The sequence below is a fragment of the Microcebus murinus genome, chromosome 6 (assembly GCF_040939455.1).
Source record: "Microcebus murinus isolate Inina chromosome 6, M.murinus_Inina_mat1.0, whole genome shotgun sequence".
Taxonomy (NCBI): domain Eukaryota; kingdom Metazoa; phylum Chordata; class Mammalia; order Primates; family Cheirogaleidae; genus Microcebus; species Microcebus murinus.
The window spans coordinates 106,804,829-106,827,823 of NC_134109.1; the positions used below are offsets into that span (position 1 = coordinate 106,804,829).

At 46.5% G+C, this 22,995-nt stretch overlaps 1 protein-coding gene across 1 annotated transcript in view; it reads left to right on the top strand.

Moving 5' to 3' along the window:
* The window catches only part of THSD4 (thrombospondin type 1 domain containing 4), a 595,645-nt gene that overhangs the window by 552,380 nt on the left and 20,270 nt on the right, over positions 1-22,995 (top strand). Inside the window, exons 10-14 of the mRNA XM_076004516.1 lie at positions 491-587; positions 5,153-5,428; positions 11,298-11,427; positions 12,334-12,538; positions 13,087-13,260. Of these exons, the coding sequence (XP_075860631.1) occupies positions 491-587; positions 5,153-5,428; positions 11,298-11,427; positions 12,334-12,538; positions 13,087-13,260 (882 nt within the window). The remainder of the gene's footprint in view (positions 1-490; positions 588-5,152; positions 5,429-11,297; positions 11,428-12,333; positions 12,539-13,086; positions 13,261-22,995) is intronic.

Below are 22,995 nucleotides of genomic sequence, written 5' to 3' on the forward strand. Positions count from 1 at the left end.
CCCACTGGCCAGGGGAGGACTGGGAAGGGCCCTGCGGGATCCCGGAGTGGCTCTGCCAAGGTCTCATCCTCGTTTGCACGACACTGTCTCGCCACCTAGTGTCCACACAGGTTCTCCTGCGGTGCAAACGTGCTCACCTGTTCTGGACACTCTGAGAGCACTGGAGAAATCTCAGCCGTGGGATAGGATGGTTGGGAACCAACAGAGCGATTCGGCCACCATTGCTCCATCTTCCTATTTGGAATTATAAAATGTTATCTCTTAGCCTAGTTTTCTTCTGGTTTTCTCAAAGACTAAGTTCTTCATTCTTCAAAAGCCAACGACAGCCATCTGGAAATCTCTTCATCTGTCCCGGGCTCACTAGTATGACTAGACGTGAGTCAGCCCCGTCACTTATCGGTAGCGCTGCCTATGCCGTTGCAGCCCCAGCCAGTGGGCAAGGGGCCGCGCATGGGTGCGGAGGGCGTGACCTTGGCGTTTGTGTCGGCAGATGATACACCAGCAGCCCAACCCGGGGGTCCACTACGAGTACGTCATCATGGGGAACAACGCCATCAGCCCACAGGTGCCGCCTCGCAGGAGACCAGGTAAGATCCCGGCTCCGCTGCCAAACACCCCAGGTCATTTGCTTCTGCAGCGTCTCTCTCTCCCCCCGTGCCTCTCCCTCTGCTCCCAGCCAACACAGACAGAACCTGCGGGCCTAGCAGAGCGTCCTTCACCCTCTGAGCCGTCACGGAGACGACCCTTTCATTGACTTGATTCAGAAATGAAGTGAATGCCCCGGGTCTGCCTTTCCAGTGCAACACTTTGAAACGCTTTCCATTAGCTCCCTACTCCTACTGAGCAAACTACCTCAGATTTAGTGGCCTAAGACAACACGCATTTATTATGTTACAGTTCTGGAGGTTGGAAGTCTGGCTGGGCTTCACTGGGCCAAAATCAAGGTGCCAGCAGGGCCACGCTCCCTCTGGGGGCCTCCCTAGGGGAGGATGCGCCTCCCTGCCTTTGGCAGCTCCTCGGGGCCACCTGCGTCCCTCGGTTCCTGGCCCCTCCCTGCACCTTCAAAGCCGCAGGGCAGCACCTTCACATCTGCACTACGAGGGCCCTCTTCCAACAGCACGTCTTCTCTAACTCCCGTCCTCCTCCCCCTTCCTTTATAAGGAGTCTTGACATTATTTTGGGCCCACCCAGATAATTCAGGGTAATGTCTCCATCTCAAAATCCTGAATTTAATCACATCTACAAAGTTCCTGTCACTGTAAAAGGTAACATACTCACAGGTTCCAGGGATTGGGATGTGGACATCTTTGGGTGGCTATTATCTGTCTACTCTCTGTCTTGTCCCTTGTTCCCCTTTTGCTTCTGTTAGTAACACTTTGACCTGTAAGACAGGAACATTGAGTTCACACTGACGATCCGCGCTGGGTCTTCCCGGTGGGCTCACACAGAGCAGGCGGCTGGCGCTGGGTTGGCACTGGCCATGGGGCAGCTTTGTGGCTCTGCAGATATTTTATCCCAGATTATTGATGACGGAGCCCACCACTCAAACGCAGGCCATCTCTTCCTTCTTTGGAACAGGAAGGTCTGTGGGAATATTAACGATAATAGCGGCTCACACGCCCGGAGTCCCTGCTGCGTGCGGGACGCTGTGCTAAGCACTTTACTTAGACTAACTCTGATTCTCCCAGCAGACGGAGGCACTCACTATTATGAGCCTCATCTTAAGAGCAAGGAAATGAAAGCGTAGGGAGATCAAGTCACACCTCAACCTGTGCTGAGCGACTGCCCTGTGCTTACTATGCTGCCTAGAGATTGGCTGGCCGGACGCCTGTCCTAGGAAGTGGGGGACAGATGCCAGACTGGCCCATCCACCCTTCTCTGGCTTTGGCTTGGATAACTGGGTTACCTGATTGATTGCACGGTGGGGGAGCCGCCTGGCCGCCTACAGAAAAAAGCCAGGTGTGTGCCCACACGCGGGGTGGGTGTGTGGTCCAAACTCCAAGTCCACACGTTCAGCCCAACAAAGCACTTTTACGCCATTCCCAGGAGCAATGCACAGTCTGAGAAACCAAGTCGGATGGCAAAATACTGGGATTCGCTGCCGACTTACAGGGACAACCTGGACAGACTATTTGAAATCAAATAGGACGATGATGATGCTAACGAGCCTAATGGTCTCAGCTGGTGGGGAGCAGAGGGGCTGGCCCAGGGCAGGACCGGAGGAGATCGGCTGTAAAAAGGCGGTGGGAAGGGCCTTATGAACCTGGCTTCATCCTCCGTGTGGAGGCAGGAGGCCAGAGTTTGAATCCAGATCTGCTGCTCTTGCTGAGTGCCTTCAGGCAAGTCTGTAACTTCTCTGAACACAGTTCCAGTCTGCAAAGCAGAAAAAACAACCACATTCAAAGGTGGTTTGGGGAGGTGGGGTGGGCAGAGGTTGAGTAAATTATGTGTCCATCCTAGCAGAGAGCTCAGCACATACATGGTGCAGAAGACTTAAAAATGTGTTGTCTGATAACACCTTGGACAGTCTCATTTATATATATATATCAGTATGCCTGGCCTCTATTCTGTTGGTCTAGTTTGCATAAAATATTTTAAACCATGAAGCATTGTCATTAGCCAACTAAGCAAGAAAGCAGTAGTAAAACATGAAGAAAGCCCTAATATTAACAGTTTTAACTATGTTCTACGGTAACTCTAGAATTTGCCCCCTTATTCTGTATTAAAGTAGTATATAATTGAACAATATTCAATCAAAATAAAAACATGAAATTAAAAGCGACTGCCTCATAATTATAAAACCTTGGAAGCAACCAAGATGTCCTTCAGTAGGTGAATGGATAAAATGTGGTACATCTTCAGGGCTGAAAACAAATGAGCTTTCAAGCCCCCAAAAAGACACAGAGGAAATGTAAATGCATATTACTAGATAAGAGAAGCCAATCTGAAAGGCTCCATATTGTGTGACTGCAACTGCACGATATTCTAGAACAGTCAGAATATGGAGACGGGAAAAGGATCGGTTGTGCCAGGGAGGAGCACGGAGGGAGCACGGAGGGAGCACGGAGGATGTTCAGGGCAGCGTGGGACTGTGGCGTGGATGCCTGTTGCTGTGCACTCGTGCAGACTCGTGGCATGCCCAGCACCAAGCGCGAATCCTGCTGCAAACTGTGGACTCTGGGGCATGACGATGTGTCAGCGTAGGGCCATCAGTCATGACACATGCACCACGCTGGTGCAGGGTGTTGGCAGCGAGGGACCCTGTGCCTGTCGGGGGGTGGGAGGTACATGGGATACTGCTCCCCGCTCAGTTTTGCTATGGACCTAAAACTGCTCTTAAAAACAATAAAGCCCATTAAAAAATAAAAAAGCAACAGTCCGCAACCCCGTCCCTTTCCTAGAAGGAGTCTGTCTTAATAATTTGTTGCGGTTCTACCTGCCCCTTCTACACGTATACAGACATGTCTACAGCCAGCCGGAATCTTCGTCTACAGTCTCAAGTGTACAAGAAATGCTGCATATCATTATTTTCTGTTAGTCAATTTAAATTCAACTTTCTTTAAAACTGGAAGAAAATTGAGTTGCAGTCAGTGTGGGGGCTCCACACACACACTCTGGGTATGAGTCAAGATCCCAAAGTCTTACATGGGTCCAAGCAGGCCTTCTGATTTCAAGATTGTTCCTTTTTAAGCACCAAAGGAGGCAAGAAAAGCTTCATCTTCCTCTGCTGCACCCCTTTCAATAAAAGTATCTGTTCTGTAAAATTTGAATTCAGTCAAAGGTCGCATTTAAGGACCTAGCAGGCCACATTTGTCCCTAGGGCTGCAGGTTCCTCTGCTGGTCTGTCCACACCAGCGCCTCTGAGGTGCCTACAGGAGCAGCCTCGTGAGACCTTCAGATTAGGGCTCAGCTCTACTCCTTCCAACCTGCACCTGCACAGGGACACGGGGTGCTGGGGAGGCTGGAAGCCAGGCGCCCAGACCCACTCCGGTGTGGCCTCCTCCTGAGCCATGCCTAGTGCACAGAAGGTCCACGGTGCTCACACCGTCCTCCCCTCCCCTCCCCTCCCCTCCCCTCCTCACCCCTCCCCTCTCCTCTCCTCTCCTCTCCTCTCTCTCCTACATACTCTCTACTTTTCCCTCCTCCTTCCCCCAGGCCAGGGCCTTGGGGACATCCACTTTACCCTCAGTGAGAGCCTAGGCTGGGAACAGACAGCTGTTGACTTCAAGCAGTTTTCGCTTTCTGTCCTGCAAAAAAACCCAGGCAAGAACGTCTGAGAACTTGGCTACTCTTTCAGACTGGAGGAAGAGGAGGAACAAAAATAGAAAATCAAACACAATATCTCAAAAAGTGACCTGCCACATCTGTGTGTGTGTGTGTGTGTGTGTGTGTGTGTGTGTTATGCTTTTTTCTCTCACCAAACAACATTCAGAGTCATATCTCCCTGTCAGAACATGTATTTGCTGCATTCTTTAAAAAAAAATTACCTGGTATCATTTCGTAGTTGTAGCACAATGCATTTTAACCAGTACTGTGGATGAACATTTAAGTCTGTTGTACTGTTTTGCTATTTCAAATAATACTTTAATAACCATACTCATATGTACACTTTTATGTAAAAGAATCAGAATATTTGTATGACAAGTGTCCTAGAAGCTGAATCCAAGTCCAAGTGTATGTACATTTGAAATTTGGACAGATGGTGCCAAATTGCCCTCCGAAAACTCTCATCTATTGTCAGGCTCGGCATGTGTGTTCTCCTGCACCTTCAACAAGGTTAGGGATTTAAAACCTTCTAACCTGTATTTCTGGATAAACAAAGCTGTCATCCTTCTTTTCGTATGTGGTTCTTTAATTCTGAGTGAAGTGGAATTATCTTGTACGATTTGTGGCTGTATTTCTTTTTATGTGAACTGTCTCTCTATGGCCTTTGCCTACTTTTCCTTCTAGAATGTTCATCTCTTCTTATTTGTGTTTAATAGTGTTTTGAATATCATGGAAAGTAGTGTCTGTGTATTTGAAATAGATGTGCTATGGGCCGTGAGTTGGACCTGATCTCACACCACTTAATTTCTAACAGTGAAGCAATTTCCTCTTTTCAACTCAGTGTCCAAAGGACCTTGCTCAGTGTGTGTGCACTTGCCTCTGCTAGGGGAACCCTTCAATGGCCAGCTGGGAGCAGAGGGGAGGGGCCCAGAAGAGAGAGAAGAGAAAGAGAGGCACGAGGAGAAGGAGGACTTGCGTGGGAAGGCTCCGGAAATATTCACCCCTGAGGCGGCGCAGACCTTCTCGGTCAGGCACCCAGACAGGCTGTCTCCCCACCGACCGGACAACTTGGTGCCACCAGCGCCACACGCACCACGGCGAAGCCGGGACCACAACTGGAAGCAGCTGGGAACAACAGAGTGCTCAACAACCTGTGGGAAAGGTGAGCCTGCGTGAGACAGGAGGGTCCCTGCAGAAGCCCACACAAGGGGAGTGGCAAACCGCCTCCGCCATGCCCGTCTGCGAGACGCTCGCTGGGGTGGCATTTGGAGCGGGGGCTCCCCAAGGCCACTCTGGCAGGGTTTACATCTAGAAAGGTGCCCCTGGTTACAGTTTATTCCAGTAAAAGGATACAGATGAGACTTAGCAGAGGGAAAAGGCATGTGGGCAAAGTCCAGGAGAAGCTAGGCACCAGCTTCCCGGTAGAGTCGACAGGGACGCACCTAATTCTCCCAACCGTGACGCGTGACAACACGTGCCAAGGCTGCCAACCAGAGGTGCTCACTCAAGCCTTGGGGTCCAGGGTTCTTACTGAGGGTCAGTCAGGTAAGGGTGCAGCTCCTGGCTGACTGCCGTCAGCGACTCAACCTTTACCACCCAGAGGCCAAACTGATGCGGCACGGCCCAGGGCCTAAGGCATACACAAACGGGCATTCACTGTAAATCACATTGTTAGCACAGACTGTCTTGTCAATTCGATTTGGCATGGCCCGAGACCTCAGACATGAGAAAACACTTTCATTGGGCAGAATGTTCCAATGGCTCAGAGGCTGTTTTCCAGGAGCTGGGCAAGGGCCAGTCCTGAAGATAGGCCTTTCTTGGGAATGCACAGGGCTTGAGCAACACAGACCTGCTGAGTTAACCCCTTTCTGCACACCTATATTCATTAATTATCACAGAATATACTCACATACTTTAAGATCTAAAAGTTGATACACAAGTCAGGTTTGTGGAATACTTAACACAAATGCCTGTTGAAACTCATTCTCAAATCTAAGGATTTCAGAAGAAAACATACTTTTGAGGCTTGGAGTGTTAGCTAGCTTTGGCACTCAGCAACACGCACAACCCCTTCCATACTCTCCCAGTAAAATCCTAGCCCTGGGTGCATCCATTATCCTGACCCTAGCAGCTAGGACTACCGGGACACACCTGTAGCCCAACAAAGTTTTATTGACTCCTTGCAACAAGGGAGGCCAAACGCTGTAGGAAGCATGGGACATCTCGCCAAACAAAAGATGGAGTCGTAGGATTTGGTCGAAAGGTGGAGTTTAGGTGAAACTTAAGTAAAGCAGACTTTTGCTAGGCCCAAAGCAAAGCATGGCTGTGTGTAAAGGGGTCACATCAGGACTGTGAAGGGGACCTAGGGTCTTCTTTCCTTGAAAACTCTGAAGTTAAGATAGACGCGGAATGTGGTGTCCAGAAACCCCTTACCTGATATTCAGCACGGGGGTTGGAAAGGTGCTGCTTCTGTTTCGAGATGGCCTGTGTCCTCATCACAAAGACTCATCTGCGAACCGTGTCGTTGCAGTTTCCTTCATATATATGGCCATGGCCTCCTGTTTGTAGTAAAGTCCTATTTGATCCCTGAAACAGCTGTTCTTTGTGGGGAGGTTACTATGGAAACAGAACGGCTGCGTCCCCCAGGGATCTGCAACCGGGAAGCAGTGCCACACTCCAGAGCTTCGCTTTGGGGATTTTCTCTTTTTTCTTTTCTTCGAGAAGCTTCTATCTAAGAGCACAAAGTTTGGAAGCTTTGACAAAACTAGCACACAGAAAATCTCTCCCAACAGCTTCTAACGCTTCTGTATTTCTCTCAAGAGCATTGGCTTAGTGGCTTTTGAGAATAGCATTTAGGCCTGTGGTTCTTGGGGGTTGGGGCTCTTCCTGCCTGGAACCTCCGCAAACGCCGTAATGACTTGGTCACTGTAGCGTGCATTTACAGAGGTTTTATTGGGCAGATTTCATTGTGTTCGTACTTAATACATGTGCAAAGAATGTGGACTGGAGATTCGTTGGACCCGCTTGTTTTATAAGCTGTATGAGGAAAAAATTAAATGCCTGTAAAATGTGTCCTGACAGAGACAGAAAGCTAGAAATAATTCTGCATTAAGACCAAGATCATTTTAGTGAGAATTTGTGCGTGACATTACAGGGGTACGCAGTATGTAGTGTAATTGATACAAGAAGCCAGGATCAAAGGTATCATTACTGAAACGTTCTACCATCAGGCAGTGGGTGATGCCCATTAAAGGAACCACACACTCTCAGAGCTAGGTGAAAACAGGGAAAGTTATAAAAGGGATGAAAATTGTCCTCGTGTGGTTTTCTATCAAGGGTGGCATGTCTAGATTCTCTTCCACCCTGTCTGGAGCCCCATAAGGTCTTGGATTGTGGACGTAACGAGATAAGGACAAACACCTGTGCCCCGAGCCGGCCTGTCCTTCACACTGCCCTCGCAGTCCTGCACTGGACAGCCACCACTTACTCGTGCAGGTGGCCATGCGACAGGCCTCTGACGGAGAGACCCATGTCCAGAGGTTCTGGTTATGTCACCCCCAGCCCAGCCCAGCCCGTGTGGTCCACACAGAGTGAAAACCTCCCTCTGTCCCTACGTGCCACTGTCTGACCAGCAAACTCCTGCTCACACTCAAGCTCAGACACCACCTCCCCTGCGAGTCCTTTTCTGATTCTACAGGGGACAGGTAGTTCTTGGTCCTTGGGACCTCACAGCAATTTGGAACACATTCCTGTCCCAGCCCTGCTTGGCGAGGCTGTTTCCATGCATTCCCACTTTGCAGCCTCTGCACCTGGCATCATACAAGCACACAGTAGGTGCTCTTGTGTTTCTTGAATAAATAAATATACCATCACCACATTTCAAATGTGGAATCTGTGAGCTATTAGAAAAGCCATAATGGTAGTTTTTGCATCTTTATTATATCCTAGATCCATGAGTCCACTGCCTTTACCCATGTTCTGTCAATATAGCATAAAGAACATGGATTTATGTATTCAAAACTGAACTATCTTTTTCTTTAGATTTCCATATGATGCTAATTGTCTAAGATAGCATTTCTTCTTTGCATTGTGGACACACACACACATACAGACTCTCTTACAGAGACTGTCAGGTGTGGGATTTAGCATGCACAGTATCTGGTTTACAGGTTTAACCTGTACATACCCACGTGTGCATGTCCACACATGCGCACTTGGCATCTGCCACTCAAAATGTCTGAGATGACGCGTCCATCTCTTCTTTACATTAAACAGCATAGGTTCTCAGGCCCAAGAGATGCTTACAAGGTACCTTGGAAATCAAACCAAACCAGGAGTGTATTGTTCCCCCCTCCCTCCCTTCTCTAGGAATCTAGTTCCCTTTTTCTTCCATGTGACAAATGGCAGCAGCTCATGGGTCCCTCTCCTTTGTTCCCTCTAAGGCTGGCTGCCGGGCAGGGGTGGGCGCACAGACATGCAGGACAGGTGAGGCCATGCAGGTGCACAGACATGGAGCCCATCCCACAGCCAGCAGCAGCAGCGGCAGCAAGTGTGCTGTGGCCAAGAAATGCCAAGCCACTGTCCAGCTTGTTTAGCACAGCCCAGTCCACCCTCCTGTGATCTCACACAAACCCTCTCCCACACGTCTCTCTAGGCCTTGCTGTGGAGCTAACGTACCACACCGTTCTATGCATCTCACTTTCAAACTCCCCTTTTTGTAAATGCTTTCAGCATCCCAATATCACCATCTCAGGGCAGGGCCCTGTTGCTGGCCTCCGAGAGTGGCCCATACAGGACATAGTCATTAACCAGACTGTTGTCAAACTTTGGTCTTGGTTCATTTGCTTCCTGGAGTCCCAAGTCCAGAGTCATCTAATTTTTTCTTGCTCTTTATTTTGTCTTTTGCTCCATAATGTCTCGCTGACCTCAACACTAGCCCCTGAATTCACTGCCTTATGTCATTTATTGTCTGCTGTGGTACAGTCCCCTCCCCCAACATAACACACTTCCATTTAGATCGACCTCACCTCCCACCCCACCCCCCACCCCGTTGCTGCTTGCTAGCAATTAGAGGAATAACCGAATCGCAATCCTGAACAATAGGAGGTGGCCAGGTGCCATTTTGAGTGACAGTCTCTCTTTCTGCAGCTATGAAAACTGACACAAAGAAAGAAACCATTGCAGTCGCAGGATGCAAGGATTGTAGATGGGGCAGTTTCTCACCATCAGAAAGACAGAGCTGCTGAGTTCATTGCCATGGCGCTGACCACGGGCACCGTACTGAAGGCAATAACGTGGTGAGGAAAGGCAAGCGGTGGCCACATGCCAGACGGCCCCAAACAGCCCATCGTCCCAAGGCACAGAGCATTCCTATGGTAGCCTGTACCCTTTTAGCTAAAAACATTCAATTTCCTCCTTATGTGAATGCCTAGTGGTTGGAGTAGTTACATTTACTTTCCAATCCACAAAATTATGAGTGGAAAAGTTAAACCCACATGGTCTGGAGGGAAAGGAATAGGCTAAATAAGATCTTTACTTAATCCCTTAATAGCTGAGTCCCCATTGGCTACGCTGCAAGCTATGAACTGTGTCTCATTCATCTTTATAACTCAGCACAATGTGCTTAATGTTTGTTGAATTTAATTTAAAATCTCTTCTATTTAATGGAAGGAGAGATGTAGCTGTACAAAATTTAATTCCACAAAAGTTTTCGCCTCCCATTAACTTTACAGTTAGTACTGCTTTTCACTCAGCCAATAATTATGCTTAATTGGAACGTTCTATTAAATAATGGTCTCGAGTTATAGCTACACTGTAAATTTTTACTGCCAGAATAATTTAAACAAATGATCGTTTCAGATTCAAAACTGTCTTACAGACTGTCAAGTTTCTTGCCGTACCTCTGGCTTGGTATGTCACACAAGACCAGTTGAAGAGGAGTTGAAAGACTTTCATGGCTGATGAAATATTGAGACATTTATGTTAAATAAACGTTGTCCTTAGTTGTAGGGAGACGGAGGTTCAGAAGATATAAATGCCTGGCCAGTTAGCCACAGAGATGAGACAGAACTGTAGAATAACTTAGAGTGTTCTCCCAGCAGGCATTGCTCACTGGCCTCTACTGCGGGCAGGACAGTTATCTGTGAAGAAGCATCTTCGATGGTTGGCTCAGAGGACACGTTCAGTGGGTTACATCTCTCACTCCTAAATGTCCTTTAGTAATACCTCAGTGCTGCCACCAGGTGGCAGCAGAAAGAGGAAGGCAGCATTGAACTAACTGGTTTTGGGAGATTGGATTTTTGGAGGAGAGGGCTGTTTTGTTTTTAAATTTATTTAAAGCTAGAAATTCTGCTTTAAAAATTCTGGATTTTTGTCCAAATATAGAAGTATCCTTATGAAGTCAACGAAACGAGGCTGTGTATTTAAAACAGAAAAAAGCTGAGGCAGTTAGGATATTTTAAGCAAAGTAATAAAAACACCTGTTAGACCTCTGATAAACATTCATTCAACAAACTCCTATCGCGCACCTGCTGCTCTGCCGGGTGCTGGGCTGCAGAGATGAGCAAGAACGAGAGCAGACAGACTCAGATCACTGACCTGCAGTCGGGTGGGGACAGGGTTGGAGGGACGCGTGTGAAACGCTGTCCAGACGGGGACGGCCGCTGCTCTTTCGCCCTTTCTTACTCGTCTTACTTCTTGCCTCACCTTAACCATCTCTGACCGGGCCGCTTTGCCAGGCGGGCACTTGCCCTGTGCTGCAGCGACCTGCGCTCACCTGCCCAGGCCCTGCGCTCACCTGCCCAGGCCCTGCGCTCACCTGCCCAGGCCCGGTACAGGATTGAGTCCTTCGGCGGGGGGACTGCGTGTGACCCTTGCTGACGCGTTCCTGGCAAAGCCCTGCGAGGTGGGGTGCGTGCACCCCGAGGGAGGGCGTGAGCGTGCCTGTCCCCACAGGGCACCCGCCCCCGTGCGCCCCGCCCGCAGCCCGGCTCCCCGGCGAGGCTTCCCGCCCACGCCGCCTATCGTTGCAGGGGCGCAGTACCCCGTCTTCCGCTGCGTGCACAGACACACCCACGAGGAGGCCCCGGAGAGCTACTGTGACTCCAGCATGAAGCCGACGCCCGAGGAGGAGCCCTGCAACATCTTCCCCTGCCCGGCCTTGTAAGATGCCCCTCTGTTACCTCGCCTGACCCGGCCACTCTGGCTGCTTGTCCGCCCGTAGCAGACATAATGTCATTTTTAAATCAGTCTAAATCTGATTTAGACCATGCACGGCATGTCTGTTTAGCAAGCAGCCTGTCTTTCAGCATGAACTCAGGCCCGACAGCCTTTAGTCAGCTCCCTCCCAGGAAGCCCACCCTTTGGAAAATCGGAGCAATTAGCTTTTAGCCTGGTGAGGAAACCAAAGGGGGAAGCAAAGACTGAGAATCCAGCCAGGGGGTTGGAGGTGAGCTGTGGACAGAGAGGACAGAGGGCGCCACAAACACAGTGTCAGGAAGCGTCAGGGAGAGGCCTTGACCTGGTCCTGGAAGGATGAACAGGACACATCCCTGAGAACAGGGGAAAGGGCCCTAAGAGGGGCAAAACCTAATTCTCAGAGTAATAAAAATACCGTTCTCACCCCAATACGGAATGAGCGTGGGCTGCTGCCTCATTTAACTAGTGACAGAGCGAGATGGCAGAACTGATACGGAAACAGTTAATGAAAAGTAAAGAACACTGGAATAAGGTTTCTAAGTCAGTTCCAAAGTGGGTTAATGTCCTACAGGATAATGAAACTAACCGTTAGGGTTATTTTTTTAAAAACAGATAAAAATTATTTGTGCCTTCTCAGTTTTCTATAACTTTTTACATAATCTAGGCCTTTGTCACTGGTAAATACCATGTCAAAGAAACACACCTTCCTTTAGACAGTCAGGTGACCCTCGGGCAGACTGTTAAGCAGTGCCCTCATGAAAGGGTCCCTGTAATAACCGCCCTGGCCCCGTGTACGGTGGCGCGGGCCCACATACTCCCTTCTGTTCACTGAGTGCTGTCTCTCCTCTCGCTGTCTCGTTTCTGAGCTAGCTGGGACATTGGGGAGTGGTCCGAGTGCAGCAAGACCTGCGGTCTGGGCATGCAGCACCGGCAGGTTCTGTGCCGCCAGGTGTATGCCAACCGCAGCCTGACGGTGCAGCCCTACCGCTGCCAGCACCTGGAGAAGCCCGAGACCACCAGCACCTGCCAGCTGAAGATCTGCAGCGAGTGGCAGATCCGGACGGACTGGACCTCGGTATGCAGCGACGGCCCACCCTGGAACTCCCCGTCCAAGACTCACCCCCTTTGTCCCACCTCCCCCGCCAAGACGTGAGACGGGGTAACCCTGAGTTCCCCGGGAGAGAACCCATCCTGGGGGTTCTACATGGCCATTTTTGCAAACCATGGGATGTACCACTAGCTCAATAGAATTGAGGCTAGGGAGGCTGTGTTACCCGCAGCCGACTTTACGGTGAGCCCGTGGGAGGCCTCATCTGGTCCGTGTGCCATGGTGGAGTGAAGGCCGGCAACTGCTGGTGGAGCCACCTCCTTTCAGTCCTGCCCTCCCATTTTATAGATGAAAAAACTGAGGCCCAGAGGAATAAAGTAGGCAAGGCATCTCAGAAGGTCTAAGAGGAAAGGGCTGTGACGTTTCTAGGGCTCAGATCCTCCCCAGGTAGTTACGTGCGTTGCAGGGGACCTGGGGACACGGGACTCCCCACGGTCATCTGTTGGGGGCAGGTAACAAAGGTCGGGGCTCCATACTGGCAGGACTTTCTCGGACTAACGCTTGCTGCGTCTTAGTGCTCGGTGCCGTGCGGCGTGGGACAGAGAACCCGGGACGTGAAGTGCGTGAGCAACATCGGGGACGTGGTTGACGACGAGGAATGCAACATGAAGCTGCGGCCCAACGACATTGAGAACTGCGACATGGGCCCCTGCGCCAAGAGCTGGTTCCTCACCGCGTGGAGCGAAAGGGTGAGCGTGATGGCGGGGAGGGCAGGGCCCGGGGCTGCTACGCTGCCCCACGGCCGCGGGAAGACGATCACTCGCTCACAGTCCCAAAGCCGATTTCTGACTTTCATAAAAAGGCCCGGAGATTATGAGTTATTTGGGGCTTTATATCCTTGCGTGAGGACCGAGGAGTTCCAAGCTCAAGGAGTGGATGAACACTCCTTGTGAAAAGATTGGTTTGATTCCATTGGCACTCCGTGTGATCATTACGTAATGAAATACTCAGAAAAGTGAATAATTCCGTCACACCTTGCATATGTTCTGTGAGTGTCTGGGTATCGTAGACACTCGGCGAATGGTAGGTCCTTCTCCTGCTTCTGCTAGCTCAAAGCGTCTTGCACACTGTCCCCTCCCCGGTGGCCTGCTGCGGTCTCAGGTGTCAGGTGTCAAAGAACAGCTCCAAAGAGTGTAGTTAACTGTTAGCCCACCAGTTACCTGTATGGAGGGAAACCAGGAATAGATCAAGTTCTCCTGTCAAAGGCAAAGGTAGGGTTTATATGACAAGGGGGCGCTGGAGGTGGACGCGGTGGTGTCTGAACCCTTTATCAGAAAGTCACTGAGTGTCCAATTATGTCTTTTTCTTGTGCAGCTAGAGGTGTCTGGAGGTTTCCTTTTACACTGAACCTAAGCGTGTTTCGCTAACTCCCCCTGCCCTGTGGCCGTCTGGGGACCCTTCCACTTCTCCAGGCTAAAAATTCCCAGTTCCTTCCACTCATTCTTCTGGGCTTCAGTTTCCGGGTTTCTGACCATCCCAGAACCCACCTGTGCTCGCGGTGAACTTGGATTCACTCTGTAAGCGAACGCATGAGAAGGGTGATGCCACGCTTTCCTTTTATGTGGGAAAGATTCTCTGTTAAATAACGTTCATTTTTTCTTGTTATAAAGTAATACACTATTATAAAAATAAGAAAAATTCGGAAATGTAGGCCCCAAATCTCTTCACTAAAAGATAATAATTTTTTGAAGCTATACTACCAAGCTTCTTTCTACTTGTACATACTTTATATGCGTAGCTTTTTCTACTCATACATGTATTAAGGATATAAATCATTATATATGTATAATTTGGTCACCTACTCTTTTCACTTATATATTATAAACATTTTCATGGTATAAAAAACATTTAAAACGTGACTTTTGTAATAATAATAAGCTATCATAGGACTGCTATCATTGAACCAATCCCCTATTTCTACATGTTTGGGTTTTTTTCCTAATTTTTTACTATTTTAAATAGGATATTTAAAAGGATATTCAGTAAATGTCTTTATGCATAAATCTTTAACATGTGCTTTTTCTTATCTCCCTAAAGTATTGTTTACAAAGGGGAATTGTGTGAAGTTATAGGGGAAAATTGTGAATGCTTTTAGAACTCTTAGTCAATTCTGGCAAATTTCTCTCCAGAAAGATTTGCTCAGTGTAGACCCTCCCAAGTAGCAACCAGGAGAGCTTTCATAATCGTTTTAGTTCAGTTCTTCTTTGCAGTTTTTAAATTCTACCTCTCTGCATTTTCCACTCTCTGAAAAAGGCAGTGTGCTCGGGACACAGTGCGAACAGAGAAAACACCACTCTGTGGGGGACCACCGCCGCAGATCGATCCTCTGTGTGTCTCCCACACTAATTTAGAACAGTAAAATCGACATGGAAATTTTCCAAAGATTTCCACAATAGCCATTTCCCATCCAATAATTTACACAGGTTCTTGATAAATCTAGCTTGGCTTAAAATTATAAATAGAACGAAGAATAAATACTTTATTCTACTGTTCAGAGAACTTTTTGTTCTTTTTTGGAATAAAATGTTTTAAATCATGTTAAGTTTGGTGCCATGATGTAAGAAAATAACTTTGCTTCATCTACTCTCAGAAGAGATCATTATTCCTAAATGTTCATGCTTATTTTAGAATAGGTGAGTGGGAAGAGGGTGCTACTGCGTATAAGGAACGCTCGTTGGCTTTGGTATCATTTCTGTGGCCACCACGTATTTCTTCTGTGACCTCGAGCAAGGTGCTGAGTGTCTGACCTTCAGTTTCCTCAAAAGTAACACCACTGGGTGAGCATTAAGGGATAACACATTTGAACCATGACCTAGATGGGGTTGGCCCAGTGGGGAGAGTGTCCCGGGGGCTGCATCCTTCTTCTTAGGCTGCAGGTCTACAGGGATCCTTGAGCCACCAGGTGGTCTTAGAAAAAGTTCAGCCCCTGGAATGACTAACTGATGGCCAGCCTTCTACATTTGAATAGTTGCTTTGTATCAAATCAACCCTTAGCTTACGTCTGAACACTGCAATTTTTCATTGCTGGGAATAAACATGTATTGAGCACATGCCAAGCATGAACAAGACACAGCCTCTGATTCAATGAGTTTAAAAGAGAAAGATCACAGAAAATGTTTATAAACACTTAAGGATACAGAATATATCCTATTGCCCAATTTAAAATTAATTAATCTCTATTTAAGTGAACTGAGGTTGTAACCCCAATCTGAATCTTCTCTTAAACTTCCAGGGCTATAAAGTTCTCTGGCTTAATGACTCACCTTAAAAATATCTTTTCAGTTACTTTTAATTGCAGGTGGACCTTACTGGATGGATGTAAGCATCATTGGTTTTTCAATGACAGGTTTAAACACATGTGCAATTTTTAATCACAACAGAAAAAAAACTTTTAGAAAGTCCACCAGCTTCAGATTTGTAACATCTAATTTCTAAGGAAGATTTCCAAGGAAAAAATAAGAAAAAATATTGAATAATTTAAATGACAGAAGATGGTGCATAAAACTGAAGTTCAAGGTTGGTCATTAGGGCCTTACAGTCTCTCAGGGGCCAGTGAGGTCAGTCTAGCATTTAAGTGTTGCTGGAGGTGGAAGGCACTCCTCACCAGAGGGCGCTAGGGCTCCACGCGTTGTTGTGTTTTATCAGCCCAGAAGCTCAATTAGGAGTGAGGTCCTTTTCTGCCCACCAAAGCAGATGTGGTCCTTTTAGGAACATCCCTCAAGGACAGGGAGTGGGTGTGCTTTGGTGCCTTACTCTGAAGGTTGGTCTCTGCTACCCCTCATCTCTGCTGATGGGCTAGCTGGGCCGGGTCCCGTGTGGGCAGCTCCTTTCACGGTTAAATTTGTTGTGCTTTTTGCTGCAGTTGAAGTGACAAAGTGAAGCTCCTCTGTGGGCCCTGTTCATGTGATGTCCTCTCACTGGGCGCTGCCGTGAGGAACACAGGGTCCTTAACATTCTTCTGTTAAGCACATGGGAATATGGAAAAATTTCCCCAGATGCATGTGCATGACTAGGTTTGGAAAGCAGAAAATTAAGTTAGCAAGTCAGATGGAAATTCCCTAGAGAGAATATCCATAGGGCTTGAAATACGAAGATAACTGAGATTCACTTTGCCCTGTATTCTTTTTTTTTATTTTTATTTTTATTTTTTTTTTGGTTTTAATATTTCCTGTAGACCTTTTTTTATTTATTTTAGCGTATTATGGGGGTACAAGTGTTAAGGTTACATATATTGCCCATGCCCCCCTCCCCCCTCGAGTAAGAGCTTCCATCCCCCAAACGGTGCACATCTTACTCTTTGTAGTTGTATATACCCATCCCCTCCTCCACCCCCCACCATCCCGACACCCAATAAATGTTACTCCTATATGTCCACTTAGGTGTTGATCCGTTAATACCAGTTTGCTGGTGAGTACATGTGGTGCTTGTTTTTCCATTCTTGAGGTACTTCACTTAGTAGAATGGGTTCCAGCTCTATCCAGAAAAATACAAGAGGTGCTAGATCACCATTGTTTCTTAAAGCTGAGTAGTACTCCATGGTATACATATACCACATTTTATTAAACCACTCATGAATTGATGGGCACTTGGGTTGTTTCCACAGCTTTGTAATTGTGAATTGTGCTGCTATAAACATTCGAGTGCAGGTGTTTTTTTCATAAAGTGACTTTTGATCTTTTGGGTAGATGCCCAGTAGTGGAATTTCTGGGTCAAAGGTAGATCCACTTGTATCACTTTAAGGTATCTCTATATTGCTTTCCACAGAGGTTGAACTAGTTTGCAGTCCCACCAGCAGTGTAGGAGTGTTCCTCTCTCTCCGCATCCACGCCAGCATTTCTTGTTTGGGGACTTTTTGATAAAGGCCATTCTCACTGGAGTTAAGTGATATCTCATTGTGGTTTTGATTTGTATTTCCCTGATTATTAGAGATGTTGAACATTTTTTCACATTTGTTGGCCATAATTCTGTCTTCTTTCAAGAAGTTTCTGTTCATGTCCTTTGCCCATTTTTTGATAGGGTTGTTTGATTTTTTCTTGCTGATTTTCCTGAGTTCTAAATAGATTCTAGTTGTCAGCCCTTTATCAGATGTGTAGCTTGCAGAAATTTTCTCCTATTCTGTGGGTTGTCTGTTTGCTCCCTTGACAGTTTCTTGGGCTGTGCAGAAGCTTTTTAATTTGATCAGGTCCCATTTATTTATTTTTGTTGCTATTGTGATTGCCTTTGGGGTCTTCTTCATAAATTCTTTGCCTAGGCCAATGTCTCAAAGAGTATTTCCAACCTTTTCCTCTAGAATTCTAACAGTTTCACACCTAAGGTTCAAGTCTGTTACCCAGCGTGAGTTGATTTTTGTGAGAGGAGAAAGGTGTGGGTCTTGTTTCAGTCTTCTACATGTGGCTATCCAGTTTGCCCAGCACCATTTATTGAATAAGGATTCTTTCCCCCAGTGTATGTTTTTGTCTGCTTGTCGAAGATTAGTTGGCTATATGAGGATGGTTTTATATCTGGGTTCTCTGTTCTGTTCCACTGGTCAATGTCCCTGTTCTTGTGCCAGTCCCAAGCTGTTTTAATTACTATAGCCTTGTAGTATAGTTTGAAGTCTGATAAATTGATACCTCCTATTTTGTTTTTGTTGCCTAGGATTGATTTTGCTGTACGTGGTCTTCTCGGTTCCATATGGAGTATAAAATTATTTTTTCTATATTTGTGAAAAATGATGATGGTATTTTGATAGCGATTATGTTGACTCTGTAGGTCACTTTGGGTAGTATAGACATTTTAACAATGTTGATTCTGCCGACCCACGAGCACCGTATATTCTTCCGTCTGTTTACATCCTCTGCTATTTCCTTCTTCGGTGTTTCATGGTTCTCCCCATAGAGGTCTTTTACCTCCTTAGTTAAATATATTCCAAGGTACTTTATTTTCTTTGTTGCTATTTTGAAGGGAATTGAGTCTTTAATTTGGTTCTCACTTTTACTGTTGTTGGTATATATGAATGCCTCTGATTTCTGTGTATTGATTTTGTATCCTGAGACTTTACCAAATTCATTATCAGATCAAGGAGTCTCATGGTTGAATCCTTGGGGTTTTCTAGGTATAATATCATGTCACCAGCAAAGAGTGAGAGTTTGATCTCTTCTGCTCCCATTTGGACGCCCTTAATTCCACTCTCTTGTCTAATTGCTGTAGCGAGGATTTCCAGTATTGTGTTGAACAGAAGTGGAGATAGTGGGCAACCTTGTCTTGTTCCAGTTCTAAGTGGGAATGCTTTCAATTTATCCCCATTCACTATGATATTGGCTATGGGTTTGTCATATATGGCTTGTATCATTTTTAGGTAAGCCCCGTCTATGCCTATTTTGTTGAGTGTTCTTATCATATAAGGGTGTTAAATTTTGTCAAATGCTTTCCCTGCGTCTATTGAGAGGATCATATGGTTGTTGTTTTGCTTCTGTTTATATGGTGAATTACATTTATAGATTTGCATATGTTGAACCATCCCTGCATCCCTGGGATGATGCCCACTTGGTTGTGATGAATTATTTTCTTGACAAGCACCTGGATTCGATTGGCTAGGATTTTGTTGAGAATTTTTGCATCTATATTCATAAGGGATATTGGTCTGTAGTTTTCTTTTTTGTTGCATCCTTTCCTGGTTTGGGTATCAGGGTTATGTTCACTTCATAAAATGTGTTGGGGAGAATTCCATCCTTCTCGATGTTGTGGAATAATTTCTGCAGGATAGGCACCAGTTCTTCTTTGTAGGTGTGGTAAAATTTGGGTGTGAAACCATCTGGTCCAGGACTTTTCTTTTTAGGAAGGCTTTTAATTGCTGTTTCAATTTCAGTACTTGATATTGGTCTGTTCAGGAATTCTATTTCTTCCTGGTTGAGCCTAGGGAGGCTGTGTTTTTCTTAAGAAATTGTCCATTTCCTCCGCATTTTCCAGTTTGTGTGCATAGAGGTTTTTGTAGTATTCATAAATTATATCTTACATCTCTGTGGCATCAGTTGTAATCTCTCCTATATTGTTTCTGATTGAGCTTATTAGAGATTTTTCTTTTGACCTGTATTCTTTACAAGAGAATTTAAATATCTTGAGTTTTAAGGTTAGGAAGAAGACCAGATCTTACATGGCTGAAAACAAAATCCTTTTAGCCTAGACCAGTCCAATTATTACAACAAAGTATTTTTAATCTAAGGGACTGTTACATTGTCTCAGATTTCTAATAACAATGCAAATAAAGCAAAAGTCATGAAAAGTGCATGTAAACCTATAAGGGAGGAAAAACTTCGCTCTCCCTTCTTAGGTTCTTTGGCTGCAGCCTGTGAATTAAGCTGACAAAAGATTAGTAGGAGGAAAGCATCAATTTTATCTGATGTTAATATTTTTATGTAGCACAGGGAGCTTCTCAGGAAAGAAGTGAAAACCCTAAAGAAGTGAGTGTGTGGGCTCGAGGGCTTATATACCACTTTAACAAAGAGTCATAAATTGTGGAGAAGTGATTAGACAAAGGAAAGGGGTTGGGGCTTTTACGGGCAGTGGACTATGAGAAAGTGACTAAGAACTATATGGGAGAACTAATAGAAGATAAAGATTATTTTACTAAGGTTTATTTGTGCAGACTCATCTCTGAGTCAACTCCCCACGTCTGGATATAAGAATGTTCTTTTCTTCTTGGTACTGGGAGGGCACCTTTCTCACAGGAAATTTATGTCCTGCTTTTAGGCAGAAAGACAGAGGCAGAGAGCCCTTCCTGCATCTGCTGTATGTCAGTTGCCTTCAGCTCGGAATAATCAGTGTGCCAAAGCAGCATATTTTGGGGTGGCATGTCGTGATCCCTTTCAAGCCCTTTGCCCCAGGGGGGGGTTTCCTCCCTGAGGAGTTAGGCCTAGGTCAGCAGTGGTGTTGCAAATATTTGCTCACTCATACTGGGCTATGATTCACAGGACTAGATAGCAGCATACAAAAATGAAAATGGAAATTTTGATAAGGAGTATAAGGATTTTTATCCTTTTCTCAAATTTTATTTGAGAAAGCAAATTCTATTGATTTTCTGCAGATCATACTGGGCAAAAAATATTCTGTTGCTTTTATGTCTTAAAATGGTAATATTGGTAGAACTCAGACATTGACTCTGGTTTTTTTAAATATTTTTTATTTCAACATATTACAGGAGTACAAATGTTTATGTTACATATATTGCCTTTTCTCCACCCAAGATCGACTCTGTCTTTAAGAGAAGACCCAGAAACCCTTAGAATGGGCTTTTGACATGTGCTAACAGGGCCACTTCTAGGACTGGAAGGTGCTGATAAGAGAAATGACCAAGGGAGGGCCCAAGTCTACATTCATTAATTCAACTGATATTCATGGATCCACTCATGAGTAGGGCGCTGGCCGAGAAGGAATAAAGACAATTGAACAGTCCCTGCTCCCACGAAGCCTACTTCCATAGAGAAAAATAAATAACACAAATAACCACAGTACCAAGGGAGAAAGCAGAACATAGAGTGCCGTGGGAAGGGATAGCTCCTTCTAAGGCTGGAAGGAGTATATTGAACTGGGCAATCGAGGACGTGTTCGTAGAGGAGATGGCATTTGATCCGAGCCTTAAGGGATTCTTACGTGTCCAGCGGAAGGAAAGGGGCGTTCCAGGCAGAGGAAACAGCACAGGCAAGGGCTCTGTGAGCATTTCGTATGATGAGGAGGTAGTGGCCACTCTGGGTCTGTCCATCATGAGGTGAGTGGGATAGAACAATGGGAACTTAGCCTAGAAGAATGGGTTGACTGGGGCCATGCCATAGGAAACCTTTATTGCCAGTTGGGGAAGTCCGTGTGCAAATGAGGAATGGGATGGCTTCAGAGGTCATGTTCAGCATGGAGCTCTCAATACCTGGGAGCCCCATGCGTTAGGCAAGCCGGTGAGTCTGAGCCAGAAGCCGCCACCATAATCCAGGGGCAGAAAGCGAGCGGTGCTGGAACCACGGCGGAAAGGGGCAGGACAGGTTGGAGAAATGTGGCTAAACTAGAATCACGAAACTAGATGTTGAAGCATGAAGGCAGAAGAACAGTTTTCAAGCCCAGGTAGAAACCCGAACAGAGCTTGGAAGGCCGTGGGGAGGAGCAGTGATGGTGGGAAGACATACGTGCTGGGTGCATCTTCGGGCCTCCCAGCTGAGGAGTCCAGAAAATGTTGGTAACGGGATAAGAAGAAAATAAGGCAGCGTTCCAAAGTATTTCCAGACAGATGGGAAATGCTCTGTGAGCTCTGGGGATGACTGGGGCATGTTTCTCTGTGTACCAGTGAGGACAGAGTGTGACTGTAGTGGGGGAAACCACCAACAGTTACGTGGCCTTAAGTGAAGCCTTAGTTTCTCCGTCTTAGAGCAGGGATGTAGGAGTTGACTTGCAAAGCCTCTCGTAGCACGTACTGAGACCCACTGTCTGCAAAGCACATCATTCATATCTGTCATCCTGCCAGGAATGTTCCTATGCCTTTGTCCACGTGAGCATGACAAAGGTCTCCTGTCCCAGGCCACATAGCCAATAGAGGTACTATATAAGTCTCTGTATTTTAAGAGTTAGTATTTTTATTTTATTTTGAGACAGTCTTGCTTTGTTGCCCAGGCTAGAGTGAGTGCCCTGTGTCAGCCTAGCTCACAGCAACCTCAAACTCCTGGGTTCAAGCAATCCTGCTGCCTCAGCCTCCCGAGTAGCTGGGACTACAGGCATGCACCACCATGCCTGGCTAATTTTTTCTATGTATATATTAGTTGGCCAATTAATTTCTTTCTATTTATAGTAGAGACAGGGTCTTGCTCTTGCTCAGGCTGGTTTCGAACTCCTGACCTTGAGCAATCCACCCGCCTCAGCCTCCCAGAGTGCTAGGATTACAGGCATGAGCCACCACACCCAGCCTAACAGTTAGTATTGTAGGGGTACTATATAAGTCTCTGTATTGTGAGAGTTAGTGTAGTAGGGGTACTATATAAGTCTTTCTATAAGTCTCTGTATTTTAAGAGTTAAATTTTAACCATTTAGATTTATTGTACCTGGTTCCAAGGCAAGCTCCCCCTCCACCCAGGTGCTACCCACACTCTCACAGCTGTGGCCTTCGGGACTGGAGCTGTTTGCCTTAATATCAGGCAGCAATGTTGAGGTGACACCTTCAGTTCGGCTCCTTTCCCAGCTCAGCCCAGACTAGCTACAAGCAGGTAGACATGTGCCTAAGTTTTTGTGCATTCATTTTTCTCATATGAATGTATTTTTGAAAGCAAAAGCAGACAAAGATAGTCTGACAAGAATACGTGTCTTCATCACAGCAGCAGGACGGGCTATTTGGAACGCAGCCACCCCAGGAAATCTAGGACAGGGGCTGCCCTACTGATAGCCTGTACCGGAGTAGGCTCTGCCTGAGAAGT